The 19,762-nt window shown below is 45.3% G+C and overlaps 1 protein-coding gene across 3 annotated transcripts in view; it reads right to left on the bottom strand.

Annotated features, from left to right (window-relative positions):
- PLEKHA6 (pleckstrin homology domain containing A6) overlaps positions 1–11,591 on the bottom strand; it is a 778,700-nt gene extending 767,109 nt beyond the window's left edge. Inside the window, exon 1 of one of the 3 annotated variants that reach the window (XM_086923462.1) lies at positions 11,400–11,591. In XM_086923462.1, coding sequence (XP_086779588.1) covers positions 11,400–11,482 — 83 coding nt within the window. In that variant the 5' untranslated portion in view covers positions 11,483–11,591. The remainder of the gene's footprint in view (positions 1–11,399) is intronic. The other 2 variants (XM_086923463.1, XM_086923464.1) reach the window with 2 other exon arrangements.
- Positions 11,592–19,762: the final 8,171 nt, after the last annotated feature.

Raw genomic sequence — 19,762 nt, 5'->3', positions numbered from 1 at the left:
CGATTTGCATCGCACTGCTTTGGTTCAGATGAGGCAGACAATCAGATATTCCGAGGGGCTCTGATGCACAGTCCTGTGTAGGGCTGTGTTGGTTTCAATGAGGTAGGTGATCGGGAGCTGTGAGGGGCTGCGATTCAATGTTTTGCATCGAGCCTCATCACACTGCCTCAGATTTTATGGAGCCCACTGTTATGCAGGGGGGAATACACTTGGATACCAGACAAGGGTCCAGGGCCTGGGGAGCACTGCTTGGGGGGTCAGGGACTCATTCCAGCAGAAGTCAGCAACAGGGCTCAGGCAGGTCCCGTTGCAGGACCAGTGTAGCAGGTCACCTGGGCAGTTGCAGGGAGGCCCCTGAAGCTGGTTGTGTCCCTATAGCTCTCATAGGAGGTCAGCCAACTGACCCTTGGAGTCACTCTGGTTAGCCTAGGATGAAAGCAAACAGATCCAGCCTATTCTCTCAGACAGCAAAGCAGTCCTCCAAGCAGCAGAGAAGTCCTCTGGCAGAAGGGAAGTCCTTCTGCAACTTCCACAGGTCTAGGTGTGTCCTGAAGAGTTGTTCTTGGGTTCCTATATTTATATCTGGTGCCAGCTTTAGGGTGGGGGGGGGACTCTCCTAACCTCCACATCTGGTTCTGGAATCTTCGTCCCTTCCTCTGTAAAGGCTCCAAACTGTCTGGGGTGACAAAAGACTGGTGTCAAGTACATTTGTGTTTGTTGGTGGCAAGCCCTTTGAAGTGTAAGTGGGACACAGCAGAGATCCGCCCGAGTCATTCTGGCAGGATGGCTCATCCTGCCCACACATAGTCTCATTTGCGTCACTGTCTGGGAGGACTAGACAACTCCAACAGCCGTGATCCGGGACAGTGGCAGGAGGGGCACAAATGGTTAGGGTAAGAAAATGCCACTTTTCTAAAAGTGGCATTTTCAGAATTGGGACTTAAAATCCGACTTTAGCTATGTAGAGGATTTTAAATTACAATTCAATTGAGTCTAAACAGCATATCTCCATTTGCTCCCAATGCACTTATTACACTTAATAAGGTAACCCAGTGTTAGCAGAAGGGATAGATAGCCATTACCGTAGTTAAAAACTACTTTAGGAGTTTTTCACCACAAAGACATGTAAAACTTAAACCCACATGTCCTACATTTTAAATACCATGATCCCTTCCCTATGGGCCTTTATGGCCTACGTAACTGGTGACCAATAAGTATTAACAAGCATTTGCAATCCAATAGGTCTCGCATTAGGAAAGTGTTAGCTATTGGGATTGTATATGACAATTTTTTTAAATATGTGTTGGCTTTGAAAATAGATAAATTAATAGCATTGTTATTCACAAAGCCAATAGCTTACACTTTCCTAATGCGAGTCCTATTGGCTATGGCAATGCTTACTGGTATCAAGCAAGGACAGTGCTGTTGTGGTGCGGAGTGATGATGTGGTTGGGCTGAGTGATGTGGTGGTGTCCCCGAGTGATGTGGTGGTGTCCCCGAGTGATGTGGTGGTGTCCTCGAGTGATGTGGTGGTGTCCTCGAGTGATGTGGTGGTGTCCTCGAGTGATGAGGTGGTGTCCCCGAGTGATGTGGTGGTGTCCCCGAGTGATGTGGTGGTGTCCCCGAGTGATGTGGTGGGTTCCCTGAGTGAAGTGGTGGTGTCCCTGAGTGATGTGGTGTTGCCCCTGAGTGGTGCCCTTGAGTGATGTGGTGGTGTCCCTGAGTGATGTGGTGGTGTTCCTGAGTGATGTGGTGGTGTCCCTGAGTGATGTGGTGGTGTCCCTGAGTGATGTGGTGGTGTCCCTGAGTGATGTGGTGGTGTCCCAGAGTCATGCGGTGGTGCCCGTGAGTGGTGCCCCTGAGTGATGTGGTGGTGTCCCCTGAGTGATGTGGTGGTGTCCCTGAGTGATGTGGTGGTGTCCCTGAGTGATGTGGTGGTGCCCCTGAGTGATGTGGTGGTGTCCCTGACTGATGTGGTGGTGTCCCTGACTGATGTGGTGGTGTCCCTGACTGATGTGGTGATGCCCCCGAGTGATGTGGTGATGCCCCCGAGTGATGTGGTGGTGCCCCCGAGTGATGTGGTGGTGCCCCCGAGTGATGTGGTGGTGCCCCCGAGTGATGTGGTGGTGTCCCCGAGTGATGTGGTGGTGTCCCCGAGTGATGTGGTGGTGCCCCTGAGTGATGTGGTGGTGCCCCTGAGTGATGTAGTGGTGCCCCTGAGTGATGTGGTGGTGTCCCTGTTTGATGTGGTGGTGTCCCCGAGTGATGTGGTGGTGTCCCCGAGTGATGTGGTGGTGTCCTTGAGTGATGTGGTGGTGTCCCCGAGTGATGTGGTGGTGTCCCCTTGTGATGTGGTGGTGTCCCTGAGTAATGTGGTGGTGCCCCTGAGTGATGTGGTGGTGCCCCTGAGTGATGTGGTGGTGCCCATGAGTGATGTGGTGGTGCCCATGAGTGATGTGGTGGTGTCCCTGAGTGATGTGGTGGTGTCCCTGAGTGATGTGGTGCAGCAGCACAGAGACTGAAGCTCAGGGTTGAGCGCTACAAAGCGCATTCATTTTATTAAAGCACAGAATGATGGAGCCGGGAAAAAGCAAGGGGAAACAGAAAAACACAGTGAGAGTATAGAATGATAAGAGGCAGCGAGGGCTGTGGCTTAGACAGCAATCAAGTACGGGGTCGAGAAGGCAATGAATGGGAGAACACGGAAAACACCCAGGGCCAAGGAAGGAAGATTCAAGCACACGGGAGAGCAGGCGGATGCGGCTTGGACAGCAATCAAGTACATGGTCGAGAAGGCACTGAATGGGAGAACACGGAAAACACCCAGGGCCAAGGAAGCAACATGCAAGCACACGGGAGAGCAGGCGGAGACAAACTCTCAGCATTGCTGTGGCGGGGGTGCGGGGGAGCGGGAGCGCATTCCTTTGAAGTCTGATGCGGGGGAGGGGGAGCGGCAGCCTTTGAAGTCTGATGGGGGGGAGCGGTAGCCTTTGAAGTCTGATGCGAGGCACAGACAAATGGTGGTGTGTGACGTGGCTGGCGTTGTGCACGCGCATAGATCACATGAACTGTGTCTAATCCGCCGTTTTGGTAGACTGTTCTTTTCCCCTTACTATAATGTCGCTGGGGCAATGCGCAAGCGCATTGGCTCAGGTGAGACCTAAAAAGGAAGGATTAAGCCTGGAAAAGGGTTTATTTTGCTAGGTCAAAATCGCAGTTTAAAACTGCACACAGGCTATAATGGCAGCACCGAGACATATTTTAAAGGACTACTTTAGTGGCTGGCATAATGAGTGCTGCGGTCCCACTAGTAGCATGCATTACCAAATACTTTGGAATGTTGTAAATTAAATATGTGGGCTAATTTTAACATGTTTTAAGGAGAGAGCACAAGCACTTTAGCACTGGTTAGTGGTTAGTGGTAAAACGCACACCAAAACGATTTCAGCAAAGCAGGAGGAGTGAAGTAAAAATATGGGGGACACCTGCAAAAAGGGCCAGGTCCAACAAGGCTCCTTTCTTGGTCGGTTTCACTACTGAAGTTGGAATGCTTCCAGTGTAAGTTTGTTGATTAAAGTTATACACTTGACTATGAGCTGGATATTGTATTTGGTTGAGGTATTTACTGGCAATCTCTTCTCAGTGTATCAAGAAGGATCAGAGCTACCTATATGAAGGTATGACATAACAACTGGCACAACATTTAAGTCTGCAAATTTAGTTAAGTCCATTGTTGTGTTTGTAGTGCCCTGTAAAAAAAGGAAAACTAAGTTGCTATTTTTACCTTGCAGAATTTATATTTAACCCATGTTTTGAGGTGGTTGAAAGCTTACTAGGATCAACTCAATGAAGGAAGTATGGAGTGTGTATCTTTATGACTGATCTTATTTTGGGTTTGTGGTTTTTACATTTTTTTAACACATTTTTATCGAATGTATTCAATGCTTTACAGGATGTTACGTTTGCACCTGTATTTTTTTCTGGGTGTTTGTGTATTGAACAAAGCATGAAGCAATTTGTGGAACTTAACATAATTATTTCATAAGATGCAATATTTTACAATCTATGACACAAACAGTGTTTGATACAATGTGCTGTACAGAAAAGAAGTACTGAACCCCGCAACTCAAGGGAATGTTAGTCTTGAAGAAGGCGGCTGAATGGAAACATTGACCACCGAAACATGCACTGACGGTTTCTTTTAGATTCACCACTCTGGGACCAGAAGTGTATAAAGACATTCAAGATGCTGCATGCTCTTTTTTTTAGTACTGTTGTTGCTGTCCAGCGATTAGTGTTTTAGAGGTATGAATGTGTGAATGCGAGGGTACTGGGTGTTTTTTGTAATACATTTATATTTTTTGGAAAACAATCTTGATAAGGATTTATTGAATCTATTTAGCTAATTTATAGATATAAAAATAAATCATATTTTTATCCTAATAAGTTATGTTAGTTAGATGTGATGGATTCTATTTAAGCAAAGAATAAAAGAAACGACACATGCTAATGTTTCATAGAAACTATTGATGGAAAGTGGGAACCGATAAAATAGAGGCTGGACTGGAGACATTTGCTTCGTGATAGTTAACTTACCTTTCTCCCTGAATCTGAACCTAAATATTTTATTAGGGGTTCCCTTATGAAGGCACGTAAAATCTGTGCCAAGGAAAGCTTATATTCCGAGTAGTATACATCCCCAGCAATTGTGTACCCCGTCTCTGTCTGCCTCGTCACAGTCCTATCGCTATTCAGAGGTTGAACCTGAAGAAAGGGGAGTCTACATCGAAGAAGACTTGGAACCAAAGCAAAGAAGATCACTACTAATCAATCAGGTCACAAAAGGTGTTCATATTACTCATTCCAGTACTTAAGGCCAGCGCTGAGGCAAACTGGACTCTGAATAACGAAGATAACCAACAATTAACTTGGCCTTTCCCCAACCTTATTAACTGTGAAAGCCAAAAAAAGTCACATGGATGACCTTGATTTTACACTTAATCATTGTAATGGTCATAATGCTGTGATTTAATATGTTTAATACTTTTACATATGTGGACAGCTTGCTATCATGCTCACCTCAAGTGGCACTGCGGAAGTACAGTGCAATTGTACAAACCCCAATAAAACAACGTCAGCATCCTTGCTGGGATGTGGTTGGACTGGGTCTCATTATGGCGTGCATTTGTGGTCAAGGACATGCACCTTAAAATTCTAATAGGAAACAATCCTTAGGCCACACAATATGTTACAGAGATAAGTCAGATATACAGCATTTCTTGAGCCTTCTGAAAGGGGCAAGAGGACTTTGCAAGGATCTCAGCATAACTGGAGTTCAGGTAATTGAACTGGGTTAGGAGAAACCAAAGAAGAGTTAATCACGAACAGAGTTTAAGATAATCAAATTGAAGGTTCAAATAACCAGAGGTGGAATTTATGCGAGCGGTATTTTACAAAAGTTCCCAAAACATTTTTCTCACCCTTCATACTGAAGTTCCAATGTAGGGATTAGAGGGTCTTCAACCTTTTCTATAAAAAGAGCTACTTATGTTCAATGAAAATGATCCAGAGCTACTAATATTAGTGATGTAAGAGTGACCATCCCATCCAAGGTTGTCAGCAGTGACAACAACAGTGCACTAGGCAGAGTTTGACTAGTAAAGTATAAAAGGCTTTGACAAATTGAATCAAACTATTACACAGGTAATACAGAAAAGCCATAGCTGCAATCCCCCTGGCACCAAGTAAAAATCTCTCCAACTCAAATAATAACTTTAAATATAATTTTAAAATTCAACCATTTTTCTCCAAACATCAGTTTACAAGTTCTGAAAAGACACATATTTTCATCTTGAATACATTCTTTTTTATTTTGGTATACATTTAATAATTCAATTTAGCAAAAGCTTTTACATTAACAGGCTGGGCTGCACACAGGAGAGCTACTCACAGATAGCTGGAGAGCTAGCTACGGGTAGCTCACGAGTTACTCACGAGTTACTCGTTGGAGACACCCGTCAGCTGAAACACAAGGTGGCACAAAGCATGCCATTCTTTAGGTAGGAACATCGTTTGAATGAAAGATTTGGTATCAAGTTCTGGGGAAGGAAGATGGACTAAAACGCTTAGTTTGGTGATTCTGGATTCAATGAAAAGAACTCGAGTTGGACAGAACTAACCATACACCATCCTAGTTTTCATTGGTTTCAACCAAGCACCAGTTCATTATACTGGTCTGCCAGTAGAACAGATAAAAATCAGGTGCTGTGTCATCATTGTAGAGTTAAAAGGTGATGCAGTATAAATAAAACTGGTTGATATAAAATTCAAACAGGTGTTGTAAAGGAGAGGGTACAAATGGGAAGCCTTCAGAAGAGAGCAGTGAAAGTAAAAGATGGAGCAAAGCCTAATATGATGGATTATTTGAGGTAGAGAGAACTTGACACAGCTAAATGGAATGTTCAACACTGCACCTTCTCTGCACTATGATAGTCCACAGCTTCAATGCTCTGGAGAGAGACACAAAACAATATGGTGGTTCCCCGCCTCAGTATCCTAGTCACATCAACCCAAGCACTGAGGCTAGTTGACTGTTCCATTTTTGTACCTAAAGGGAGACACAGAGGCCGCAGTTACTAGTGCCCCTGAAAGAGATGCAATATTGAGCTCACTCAGTAAAATCAGATATCCCAGGGGATACATAAAACAACTGAGCCCTTTCAAAACTTAATTCTGCATCAAAATGTGAAAATCCCAGTATTTTCCAGGTATAGTCGTCCTGTAAATAATGGCAGATTTGACCTGCCAATACTACCTGGGTTAAAATAGCAGGAGTCTGAATTTATTGAACCCGGTAACTAGTGGGTGCAGTAAACTCCCCGCAACTCATAATTCACACACCTGCATAAACGGAGGTTTGCTCAGGCTAGATCAGCTTTAAATGAGGGTCTATCATGAGATTTGGGGCGAGATGGGATGTGACGTTGAGTTTAGTAATATACGATGTTAGCTTTCTTTATAAAGTACAGAAGGTCTGGGGGTGTGACAGACAACATGGTTGAACGCAACCTCACCTGTTGACACACAAACTCATACTGTTAAGAAAAACAAATTTGTGATTTTCACACGTCAGTTGGTTCCATTACACAGACACAAAGGGCTTCATTATGAGGGCCTCAGAGGAACCTCTTACAAAGTTACTTTTTCCATTAAATTGGAAATAATATGCAGATTTTGGTGCTTAGCACACAAAAATTTGCATTCGCCGGTAATTCCCGGAAGATTTTCCCCATTAAATTATGACAGGTTGGGCCTGACAAAATGTAGCAGGTGCTTGCGTGCTTTATCATACTTGGTATTTTAAAGGAACAGAGGTCCCATCCTCGATTAGGACTGTAGACCGATTGCATAGGTCATCCTTGTAATGTCCTCAGTACTGAATTCAAGACCTCCCTGATGGTTTTTGAAGGCCTTTTCTGTCTCAGGTATAATTACCTATGTCCCGATGATGATCCCTACATTTACTTAGGGGATTGAAACGTCATCAACAAGAGTACAAGGACTCTAAATGTTTATATGTATTATTTCATATGGACATAGCTACTTGTGAATATATGTGACATATCTTATGTGTTCACTGTAGCGACACAGAGAGATGAATGAATGAATGAATGAATGAATTGGCTTTTATAGAGCGCGACTTACACTCCATGGAGCATCTTGGCGCTAGTCATAACGTGTCACAGATGAGAAAAGGGAGAGCTACCCAACAAACCAGGAGAGGGGGGAGAAATATGTGGGTCGGATAAGAGTATGTGGAGAGTAAAGTTAAATTAACGCTAGACAGAACGTGTCAGTGGCATTGAAAATCCATGTTTTAAGGGCCTTTTCGAAACAGGTTCTCTGAGGGGATCAGACGCATCTGTGGTGGGAGCTTGTTCCAGGCTCTGGCTCCTAACACTCCAATGGATTTTCCACCTTTTGTGGTTAATCTGAATTTGGGGACCGCCAATAGGTTTAGGTTGGAAGATTTGAGTGAGCGGGAGGGAGTGTATCTTCCAAACCTTTGTGACAGATAGGTGGGGCCCGACTGGTGGTAGGCTCTGAAAGTGATAAGTAAGATTTTGAATAACACTCTCTTGTGGATAGGTAACCAATGCAGGGTTTTAAGTGCTGTTGAGGCAGATGATTTCCTGGGTAGTCTAGAGATGTCTGAGCTTAAAGGTTTTATCCTTTTTCTATTAGTTGTTTTCCCAATTTATTAATGTGGTTTTACTTTATGACTAAATAAGGATCTTGATTTTCATTTGGGCACCTAAAAGACTTCATTGTATCTTTATTTAAAGATTTGTGATATCCTGCAAGTAAGGGACCTTTGTTCGTTTAAAATACATTTACCCACGGTCCCTTAGCACCTTTGGGTTTCCTTTGTCTTTTGAAATCATCATACTTAACTCATGCGAGCTATTGTGCAGGAGTCGCAGTTTTCAGTCCTAGTTATAATTGGCCTGATTGATTACAAGTGGCACCTGTTGAATCGCAAGCGATAAAATCTGCCACCAAGGAGTCCGGACTTTATCAAGCATGTTAATTAGGACCTTTTCCTACTTTTTGGAGCAAAAGCACACAGACTTTAGTTCTATTGGGCCCATCAAATTCCAGGTTTGAGAGGGTGAGAATGGGTTTGGATAGACTTTAGGAAGAAGTGGCGCTCAGCGGGTACCTTGAGTGTTAGCCTTGGTGGATGACTTAAGTCCGGTGCATGTGGGTCAGGGGAACAAACCCAACGGAAAACCAGCCCCTGCTAAGGTAAGGAGACGTGTCTCCTATTCCACAATTGCAAAGAGAGTGCCGTGCACACGACAATCTGATTGGTTCTCAAGTGAAAACCTTAATTTCTCCAAGTAATTCAAATCAAGATTCAAGAGTCTGTTGTCATAGGTATAGATATTTAATAGAGAGGTCATCAGTACATCCAAGCAAATAAAAACAATAAGGTAAGTAGCCGACACGTGTTCCATCACACCGTGTAGCGGCTGTGACTCTTCAGGGCTGGGAAGGACAAAAGGAGTGTGCATGTATTAGAAACATAGATTAGAACAGGTGGCTGGGTGTATGAAAGTGAGATTAAGTGGAGACCCTATGTTGGTGTAAAGGCAAATAAGAGTGACTGGGAGAGCACGGTCAAAGGTTCACGACCCAAAACATGTTTGTGACATAGTGAGGTGACAGAATATAGTGGAAATCATATATACATGTATACATTGAGTTTATGCGAGAAGGCAAAATACTTGTTGCTGCGTCTAAAAGAAGAACAAATATAAGTTTACATTTGTGTGTTGTAGTAATGCGGTTCACGTGAGAACCAATCAGATTGTCGTGTGCACGGGACTCTCTTTGCAAATTCCAGGTTTGAGCTTCTGAAATTTAATGAAGTGTACAAACGTTATCGCACAAAGTAACTACCACCAACAGGTTTTGCACAAGTATCGCAATTTAACGGGCCACGAGCAATTAGGCCCTCCATGTGTGGCGGGTCTATACAGAGCACTGAATTCCTTAAAAATTACATCGAATCAAGCTGCAGGGACTGTTCGAATCAGTTGTGCGTTTCCAAAGCCCAGGTGCTCCAGACGAAGAGAATGCAGGGACAAAGTGCCACATGCAAGAAAGAATCTGCCCCTTTGCGACCGGTACTTTTGCATTTGGGATATATCATCCCAAATGCAAAAATCGCAATTTAAGTAATCTCTAAATTGCGATTACTTAAACTGCGATTGCATTTAAGGAATCGCAAATTGAGATTCCTTAAATGCAATGCATTAAAGTAAAAAATATAGCGATTTCGCTAATAGGAGTCGCAAATTACCATCAATTTGTACTTGATGGTAATTTGCAAAAACTGAAAAATGCACTAAAGTGCATTTCTCAAACTTCTATTTTACACACACACATGCTCTTGGGGCATGTGTGTGTGCAAGATGTACTCATATGCAGATTTCTGGGGTGCTACAGGGTGTCCTTTTGGCACCCTTGCACCCTTGAAATTGCATGCGCAATTTGCGAGTACCTATTGGGTACTCGCAAATTGCAAATGCAATTCCCATTCGTTCCTATGGTCCACTAGGTCCCTAGGAATAAATGGGAAGACATTCCTTAACCCCTTCACTGCGGCGGCTATTCCGCCGCAGTGCTAAGGGGGCGGGGCGGAAATGCGGCGGGCGCATGCTGGTGACGGAACCGCTCCGTCACCAGCGTCGGTTGCGCTGTGCTTATGATGGAGCGGTTCCGTCATGGCCCCGCCTGCTCAATAGAACGCTCAGCGCAGGCGCGGAATTCTCGCCGCATAGGAGCGTCGGGGGGGCCATGATGGAACCGTTCTGTCATCAGCACAGCGCCACCGCAGCTGATGACGGAGCGGTTCCGTCATCAGCAGGGAAGGGGTTAATTGCGACTCGCATTTGCGAGTCGCAATTAATGAATGTTTAGAAATTGCTTTTTTGGCGATTTCTACATGCTTAGGCTTTTGAGATTCCTTAATTACGATTCCTTGATAATCGCAATTAAGGAATCGCAAAAGTCACCTTGAAGCATGTACCTGTAAATCAGCAAAACCTGTGATGCCAGAGTTATGTAAACAGAGGACTGTCTGTGACGTAGTCCTCAAATTCCCGGACCCCTGAAGGATTAGATTCATCATAACAAAAACGGGGCTACAAGTTCCATAATGTAAAGGGCACGAGCATAGGAAACATGAGATCTCTGCTCCGGACTTATAGTAACAGCATGCATTTACGCTAAAGCCAGAACCGTATTGACATCAACTATTGGCTAAAATTCGTGCCTACAAATCCGCTACTCTAGCAGAATATGGCGGAATGTGATACTTATGATAAATCACCATAACTGGCCATTGGTCTGATGCGTGTGTCAATCTCCAGTCAGCCCCAGTCATCGCTTTTAGCCACAGTGACTGTAAAAGCAAAACTACATTTCCCAGAGTACAACGCGCATTTAATGAAAAAGTCAGGGCTGGGTTGAGGCATCACATATGATATGGGACTAATGGTAGGCAAACCATGTTATTTGTTAGATAAATGTGCATGATTGTATATAATGCGATTTAAGGATGGCCTATACATGACTTTGAAATTGGATGCCATGTTAGATGTTTCATCTTCGCAGGCATATCAGAGCCAGAATTAAGACGGGTATCCAGGTAGATGTGAAAGGAAAAAATACGATGCAATTAAAAAAGACACCTGTTCCAAACAGTAAACTAAAGAAACAACAATTGTAACATCAAAGCAATAGAAAAATATAAAGGAAGGGGCAATTTTTAAACACGATACAAGGTTGGACTGTATTTTTCATAGACATTGGAATCCAATGAGACTTACTTGATGAAGAACACTCTCCCGTCAGGCATGACCCCGTAGGTCCACTTGTCCGGTAAGTCCAACCAGGGTACGTCTTCGGCCATCTACAGGGGAGTGCTAGATTCGGGGACTTGGATATGTGAAGTCGAATACGGAAACCCAGAGGTGTCACCCTTCCTCTTGGAGCCACTCAGCTCTCTGCCGCCTGCTCCGCGGAATACACGGTGTCATTCCTTGTTTGTGTGTTCATAAGGCAGTGACTCAGGGTAAACAGGCCACGGTGGGGCAGAAATCAGCATATCCTCCTGCGCCAGAGGGCAGGCTCCCTGACACGGAGCGCTCATAGGTCTCTGCTGCCTGCGCTGGAAGCGCCCAGTGCAGCGCGCGCGGGTTGGTGTCCACGGGACAGGCTCCTCGCGCAGGCAGCGCACCTGGGGCTTCTTGTGCTGAAGTAGGAGGGGAAGCGCCCGGATCTGAGTGTAGGGTGGGACCCAGGGAAGGTTCCCACCGCAAGAAGCTCACCTGCAGCCTGTGAGGCAGGCAGACGCCTCCGCTGCAGTGCGTCGGGTCTAGTCTACGCCTCCAGGCAGCCTCCTTGCTCAGAAAGCTCACCTGGCTCTGCTACCTGTGCTGAGGGGAGGCAGCCGGTCCCACTGCCGTGTGAATGTGTGTTTTAAGTGTAGGGGAGGCCTCCAGGCACGCAGGCGCCTTCCTCAGTCAGATGTCTCACTTGGCCCAGCTACATGTGCTGTCAGCAGCAGGGGAGGCTGCACTATGTGTGCCTTGTGTGGGCCTCGAGGCAGGCAGGCTGTCAGGCGCTTTGCTCTGGGAGCTCACCTGGCCCTTCTACCTGCACGGAAAGCTGCACAGGTGGCTCCAAATCGCACTGCATGTGTCACCGCTGGCCTGGGCTGCCCTGACATGCAGCGCAGCAGAGGGATGAACAGGTCCGGGGAGAGAGACCAGCCCTGCCGCATGCCTCCGGAGCAGGGCCTCGCCCAGCGCTGCTCCAGGGATGCGACACCCCGGTGCAGGTGATTAAGCAGAGGGCTGGGATAACATTCCCCTTCATCATCAGTAACCTGCAGGTCGTCGTCCTCTTGGAACCTTCCATTTACGAAATGTGGTAATACTGGTCAGTGCAGATATTTTCTCACGTGCTCTCTTGTCAGGTGAGTATCTCGCCCACTCTTTGTGTTTTGGTCGAGCCTACCAGACAGGTTGCGCATGGCGTATTGCAGAATTACCAAGAACATACATGAGCTAGAAACTAGCCCCTTCACATATAATTTCGGCTCAAACTTCTTAATCGAGGGAGACCGCAGAAAACATTAATATTCTTTCATAGTCTCATCAATCCAGAACGGAAGTATTGTCAATACAAAATGCCACAAAGCGAATATTGTTGCTTATTTATCTTATGCAACTAACAGCCCTTGACAAAGCCAATAACGCTAGCTTGTTGTAGGTAAACTTATTTTTTGTACTATAAATCTAGATGCAATCACAGAGGCAGCAAAATGCCAGTCAGGCGACACTCTATGATCTGCACAGGTTTTTAGCTGGGGTGTTTTAAGCCACACTCTTAACCGCATCGCCCACGCCCCTTTGAGAGACACCCCCTCCCCCCAGATCTGATGGGGAGGGGAGCCCCTGAACTATCACAGCTCTGCTGGTACATCTTACCATGAATGAATGTTATTCATTAGTAATGTGTTCATCGGACAAATGTCACTCTAGTGCTCAAAGGTGAAGTGGAAAGGAGGAGGGGCGAGTGAAAAAGCACTGCTTGCACCAGCAGTGGCAATTCAGATCATCTACTCTAGTCCAGGGGATGATTCCGCGCAGCTGGTGAGCCATGCACGGTCACAGCGTGCGCCGTGCATATGGGGCTGGTGTATGACGCCATGGCCCCAAGCGGCCTTTCACTCTCAACCTCGTGACTTTCCTTGTAGGGGAGGCTCGTTTTATTTGTGTATCCAACAGCTCGGGGACGCTTTTACAGCCCCCTGAAGGCACTGCATGATTAGAACTCAGACTATCAGCTTTCGGTCGAAGGTTCATTGAAAAGACAGGCAGAGGCTGCGGTTTATCCACAGGGCTCAGACTCGAGTCACCCCAGCTGCAAACATGACATATCCATGCGCAAGTTCAAGTATCTTTAAAGGCCGCAAAAGAAATGAAACTGCAAGATTAAAGACGCGAGATGGAGAGGCACCTCAACTCATGACTTGTCCGAGCCTGTTACTCCCGATTAAAGATCTGATTCACATAGAAAGATGAAAATATATAACATAAGAAATAAGTCTAATATTCTTATTGAATTCCATTTGGGGACTTCTAAAATAATAATTACACACAAAATCGAAATACCCTCTCCCCCTCACTCCCATCTTCCCTCCCTCTCCACTCTCCTCACTCTCCAATCCCTCTCTCCCCTCCCTCTCTTTCCCCTCTCTCCCCACTCCCCTCTCTCCTCACTACCCTCTCTCTTCACTCCCCTCTCTCCTCTCCATCTCCCCTCTCCTCACTCAACCCTCTCCTCACTCAACCCTCTACTCACTCTCCCCTCTCCTTACTCTCCTCTCTCCCCTCTCTTATTCTCTCTCACCTCTCTTCTCCTATCTACTCTCTACCCTCTTACCTCTCTCCTCTCCTCTCGTCCCGCTCCCCTCAGAACCACCACAGTATCACTCAGGGGCACCACAACATCACTATGCCCCACTACAGCATCACTGAACGCCACAGCATTACTCATCGCCACCACAGCATCACTCAGCACCATCTCAGCATCACTCAGCACCATCCCAGCATCACTCAGCACCACCCCAGCATCATTCAGCACCACCCCAGCATCACCACAGCATCACTCAACACCACCAGAGCATAACTCAGCACCACTCAGCACCACCACAGCACCACCACAGCATCCCTCAGCGCAACCACAGCATCCCTCAGCTTAACCACAGCATCACTCAGCACAACCTCAGCATCACTCAGCGCAACCACAGCATCACTCAGCGCAACCACAGAATCATTCAGCACAACCACAACATCACTCAGCGCAGCCACAGCATCACTGGTTCAAATCTGTTCTTTCAATGTTTCAAGCTGTTTTCAAGCTTTCACGCTTTATTACAAATCACAAAAAGATGTTAATATTTCACTTCTGTTCTTGGATTTTCGTCACAATAAAAAACACTGAACATAATCTTCACAAAAGTTATTTACAAATGTTTAAGCTATTGGCATTACAAATTAAATACATTATTTAAGTATTAATTATTTAAAAAAATTAAAAGCCATTGTTATTTGTAATATCAATACTTCTAAGTCTCGTAAATACAAAACATGTTGCATTACAAATGCTATAGGTGTTCTACCTGTCTTTAAACCCTACTGCTTCAGGTGGTAGACTCATCATAAACCTGAAAATAAGAGACTATGTATTTTCTTTCATTGGCTTCTTGTAAAACTCAGTATTTCCTATATCAGTGGGTGCATGGCCAGCAGCAGAATCGGAATATGTAATTTAAGTGTGGTGTTTTGTAAGAATCTCTCCTTCAACCCACAAGCAACCATCTACCAGCATCACTCAGCGCACCCACAGCATCACTCAGCTCAACAACAGCACCACTCATCACCACCACATCATCACTGGTTCAAATATGTTCTTTCAATGATTCAAGCTGTTTTCAAGCTTTCACGCTTTATTACAAATCACAAAAAGATGTTAATATTTCACTTCTGTTCTTGGATTTTTGTCACAATAAAAAACACTTAACATAATCTTCACAAAAGTTATTTACAAAAATTTAAGCTATTGTCATTACAAATTAAATTAATTAAGTATTAATTATTTTAAAAAATTAAAAGCATTGTTATTTGCAATATCAATACATCTAAGTCACGTAAATACAAAACATGTTGCATTACAAATGCTATAGGTGTCACATTTGCGAAAGTTATAACTATTGTCATTGTAAATGACAAAGCTATTAATTTAACTATTTGAAAAAATAACACATAAATAAAAAAAAAACATTTATAAGACCAATAGCTCAAACTTTCCTAATGCGAGCCCTATTGCATTTCCAATGCTTGTTCTTTTTATCTGCCAGTCCAGCTCGGAAATGGTGCAAGTGCCTACAAAGTGATGCAGCTGTCGGCTTCATATGATTCCCCTCCCCCCCCCTATTTACCCATGGTGCACAGCATCGGGGATGCTGTACAGCATGGCATAAAAAATAATGACAAAGTTAATGGACTCACAGGCGAAACTTATTGGCTTTGCTAGTGCTTGTTCTTCATCACCTTCTGATTCTTGTGATGTTTCTTTTTCCAGAGTAAATGCAACAAGTAAAAAAAATACTGTCAAGAATTTCCTATATGCCAGAAAAACAGTTGGTACTGGTCTGCCTGTGCACCCCTTCATCCTCTGCCCATTATTAATGAGTCCTTCTGCAGAGTAGGGATGGGCGTTATAGGTCCTTTCTTGCTTTCCCGAAACGGGTGTCGTTACGTTCTTATTATCGTTGACTATGCCACCCGTTTCCGGGAAACTCTGACCTTACGTCATCCGGATGCCACCAACATCGCCAAAGCCATGGTAACGGTCTTTTCACGGGTAGGGTTCCCAAAGGAGTTCTTAACAGATCAAGAGACTCCGTTTGTGTCTGCAGCGTACCATCCCCAGACGGACGGATTAGTCGAGCTGTAAAATGCCACCAACAAAACCACCTTCAAGAAACTCCTGGTCCTAGAGTTCAGAAAATGGGAGAATATGTTACCCTTGGCATTATTCGCTATTTGATGTAAAATACAAAAAAGCACTGGTTACTCCCTGTTAGATTTGGGGGTCTATAGTTGGCACAGGTAGTCACTTGTGGCAAATAGTGACCCTTGCCTCTAGTCAGGGTAAGGGGGTACACTCCTAAAATAACCCCTGCTTACGCCCTTGGTAGCTTGGCATGAGCAGACAGGCTTATCTCAGAGGCAGTGTGTAAAGCATTTGTGACCACATACAGTAATCAAGTGACAACACTACAGATGGACACCACACACTTTTATATAAAAAATAAGTATTCTTTATATAGATTTAACACAAGACCATAAACAACAAAAATCCACAATACTGTACTTAAAATGGTAGTTTTAGCTTAGTTCTGTTCAGTGTTTAAAATGCGATACTTTAAGTCAATGTACCTTACGATGCATTACGCTTCCACAACAAAAGTGTTGTAGCAATGGAAATGCAGCAAAGTTCCGGTGCAAAGACATGAAGACGTGAAGATCTTCCAGATGCGGCACGCTTCTCCGATGATGCGAGAAGTCTCAATTCGATGCTTCAGCTGCAGCGGCGACACCCTGGTTCCGCGATGCGACAACAACAGCTTCGACTGCGACACTCTCCTCCGACATTGGGAGACGCTTCCGCACAATGCAACAACTACAGCCATCGCATCCAAGATGCGGCAACAGCAGCTCCGATGGCGGCATGCTTCTCTGTGGGTGCGAGGAGCTTTTCTTGATGCGGTGCAAAACAACAGCTACAGCGGCGTCATCCAAGATGCGGCGGCAGCAGCAGCGACGGCGACACGCTTCTTCTTCGTTGCGAGACGCTTCTCTCGATGCAGTGCAATACGACAGCTACAGCGGCGACATCCAAGGTGCGATGGCAGCAACAGCGATACGCTTCTTCCTCTTGAGTCGCGCTTCCAGCTCCTTGCGACACGCAGTCCTTCAGAAGGCCCAAAACAGCAGCATGCCCTTCCCAAGGAACTCTGGGGAGCTGGGGGTTGAAGTCTGCTGTTCCTGAGACTTCAGCAGGAGGCAAGCTCTGTTCCAAGCCCTTGGAGATCCTCACAAGTTGATGAAAGTACACAAAGTCCATTTCTCCTCTCTATGGCAGTCAGGCAACCACTGCAGGCTAATCCCCCAAGCAGCACTTCAGCTTAGGGATAGTCTCTCCTCAGTTTCTTCAGGTTCCTCTCCTCAGCAAAGGTTTCTTCCTGTTTGTCCAAAAGTGATCTAATTTCTTGAGATCAGGGTCCTAATATTATTACCCAAAATCCTTTGTCTTCTGAGGGGAGAGGGACCAATGCCCAGTGCAAACCAGTTCTGGAGCACTCTGTTGACATGACTCCTTCTCTTCTTTCACAGTGTAGGGCAGAGACATCAGCCGCACCCCAGGAGGTGGAGCTGGCATTGTGGAGGGAAGGCACAGCCCTATTCAGGTCCCAGGTGCAACTCCTCACTCCCATCTAAATGCAGATCTCTCTATTCACCAATTGGCTGACTCATTATGTCTCCAGGAATCCCCTAGCCCTGTCACTCAAATTCCAGACAAGGAATACACAAACTAGAAGAGGCAGGCTTGGATAGTTAGACAAGAAAATACCTACTTTCTAAAAGTGGTATTTTCAAACACAGAATGTTAAAATCAACTTCACTGAAAGACGTATTTTATCATTCTGAGTTCAGGCATACTAAACTCAAATTTCTACCATGTTCCCTGAGTCAGTTAGGATTATAAATTGTAATAATCTAGCTGCCTATTCTGGCCTATGGAGAACAGGTAGCCTTGCAATAGTGAAAAACGAAAATGGCTGTAATTCACTATTAGGACATGCCACACACATCAGGGCTTGTCCTACCTTATACTTACAATGCACCCTACCTTTGGGCCTACCATAGGGGTGACTGATATGAAGAAAAGGGAAGGTCTAGGGACTGGCAAGTGGGTGCACGTGCTCAGTCAACATGGCAGTACCAGACTGCACACAGGCTCCGCAATGACAAGACTTAGACACACTTTTAGCGGCTGCTTCTGTGGGTGATACAACCAGTGCTGCAAGCCCACCAGTAGCATTTGGTTTACAAGCCCTGGACACGCCTGGTGCACTGTAATAGCGTCTGACATGTAAACCAAACCAGTCAATCATGGAATCACTAATTCATACATTATTTACAATAGGGAGCACTCGCACTGTGGCACTGGACAGCAGTGGCACAGTGCACAAAGCATCTAACACTAGCAAAAACACACGAGGCAACAGCAAAAATGGAATGGAGACCCACGCCAATGGTGCCAGGTCTAACACTCCCCATTCAAATTGTTCTACGGCCATAAGCCACGCACACTATTGGAAATGGCTCAAGAGAAATGGGAAACAGAGCAGAACTATTCTAAACCACTGGTGGATTATGTGTTTAATTTAAAAACTCATTCGGGACAAATCAGAACCATAGTCCGGAACAACCTGGAATAAGCACAGACAGCCCAAAAGGGTAAGTATGATAAAAAAACGAAAGAAAGGTCCTTCAAAGTAGGAGACTGTGTTGCTAATGATGGCTTCCTCTGACCACAAACTATGGGGACAATGGCAGGCAGGCCTGGCCCGTGCAGGGCGTTATACCGGGGCGGTGACGTCAGGCAGGGGAGGGGCAGGGTGGGGGTTTTAAAATGCGGGATATGGACCATTACAGGTAAGTAACGGGAAAAAAAAACGAATTTCGTTGCCTACGCTGCATCACATTTGGCGATGCAGCTCTGGCAACGAAATTCATTTTATTCATTTTTTTCGTTACTTACCTGTAATGGTCCATATCCCGCATTTTAAAACCCCCCACCCTGCCCCTCCCCCGCCTGACGTCACCACCCCGATATAACGCCCTGCACGGGCCGGGCCTGATGGCAGGGACCTTATGCATTGATCGAGATGGTGACACCTGTGACCTACCGCATCGAAACGGATGCAGCCAGGGGTACTTCCCAGATCTATGACGTTAATTTGTTGAAGAAATGGGAGGGGCCCTTACCGGCGGTTGTGAGCATGGCGGGAGCACAAACCCCTTTATTTGATCAATGTATAGACCCTGTTCTTCCTTCTAATTTGAGTCAGGAATTAGCAGACGTCCTCTTTCTCCTCCAGGACAAATTTTCTTTATCTCCGGGTAGAACTTCCCTGTTGGACCATACCATTAAAACCCCTCCCGGGAAACGTGTGCATCTCAGACCGTACCGTAAACCTGAGGCACGCTGACTTACCATTAGAGAAGAGGTACAGCAGATGCTACGGATGGATATCATCGAGCCGTCAGTAAGCGAATGGAATTCGCCTATTGTTCTCGTGCCAAAGCCAGACGACTCGGTACGCTTCTGTATCGATTTTAGAGAAGTAAATAAAATATGACACTTATTCCCTTACCAGGGTAGATGAAATGGTCGAGAGAATAGGTAAAGCCAAATATATCAGTACCCTTGATCTTTGTAAAGGATACTGGCAAATCCCATTAAGAGAACAAGATAAGGAAAAAAATGCGTTTTCCACCCCTGAAGGGGTATATCAATTCAATGTGCCACCCTTTGTGTTACACGGTGC

The sequence above is a fragment of the Lissotriton vulgaris genome, chromosome 5 (genome assembly GCF_964263255.1).
Source record: "Lissotriton vulgaris chromosome 5, aLisVul1.2, whole genome shotgun sequence".
NCBI classification, from domain to species: Eukaryota; Metazoa; Chordata; class Amphibia; order Caudata; family Salamandridae; genus Lissotriton; species Lissotriton vulgaris.
The sequence above is the reverse complement of the archived record's forward strand: the minus strand, read 5'-3'. Positions and strand labels throughout refer to the sequence as shown.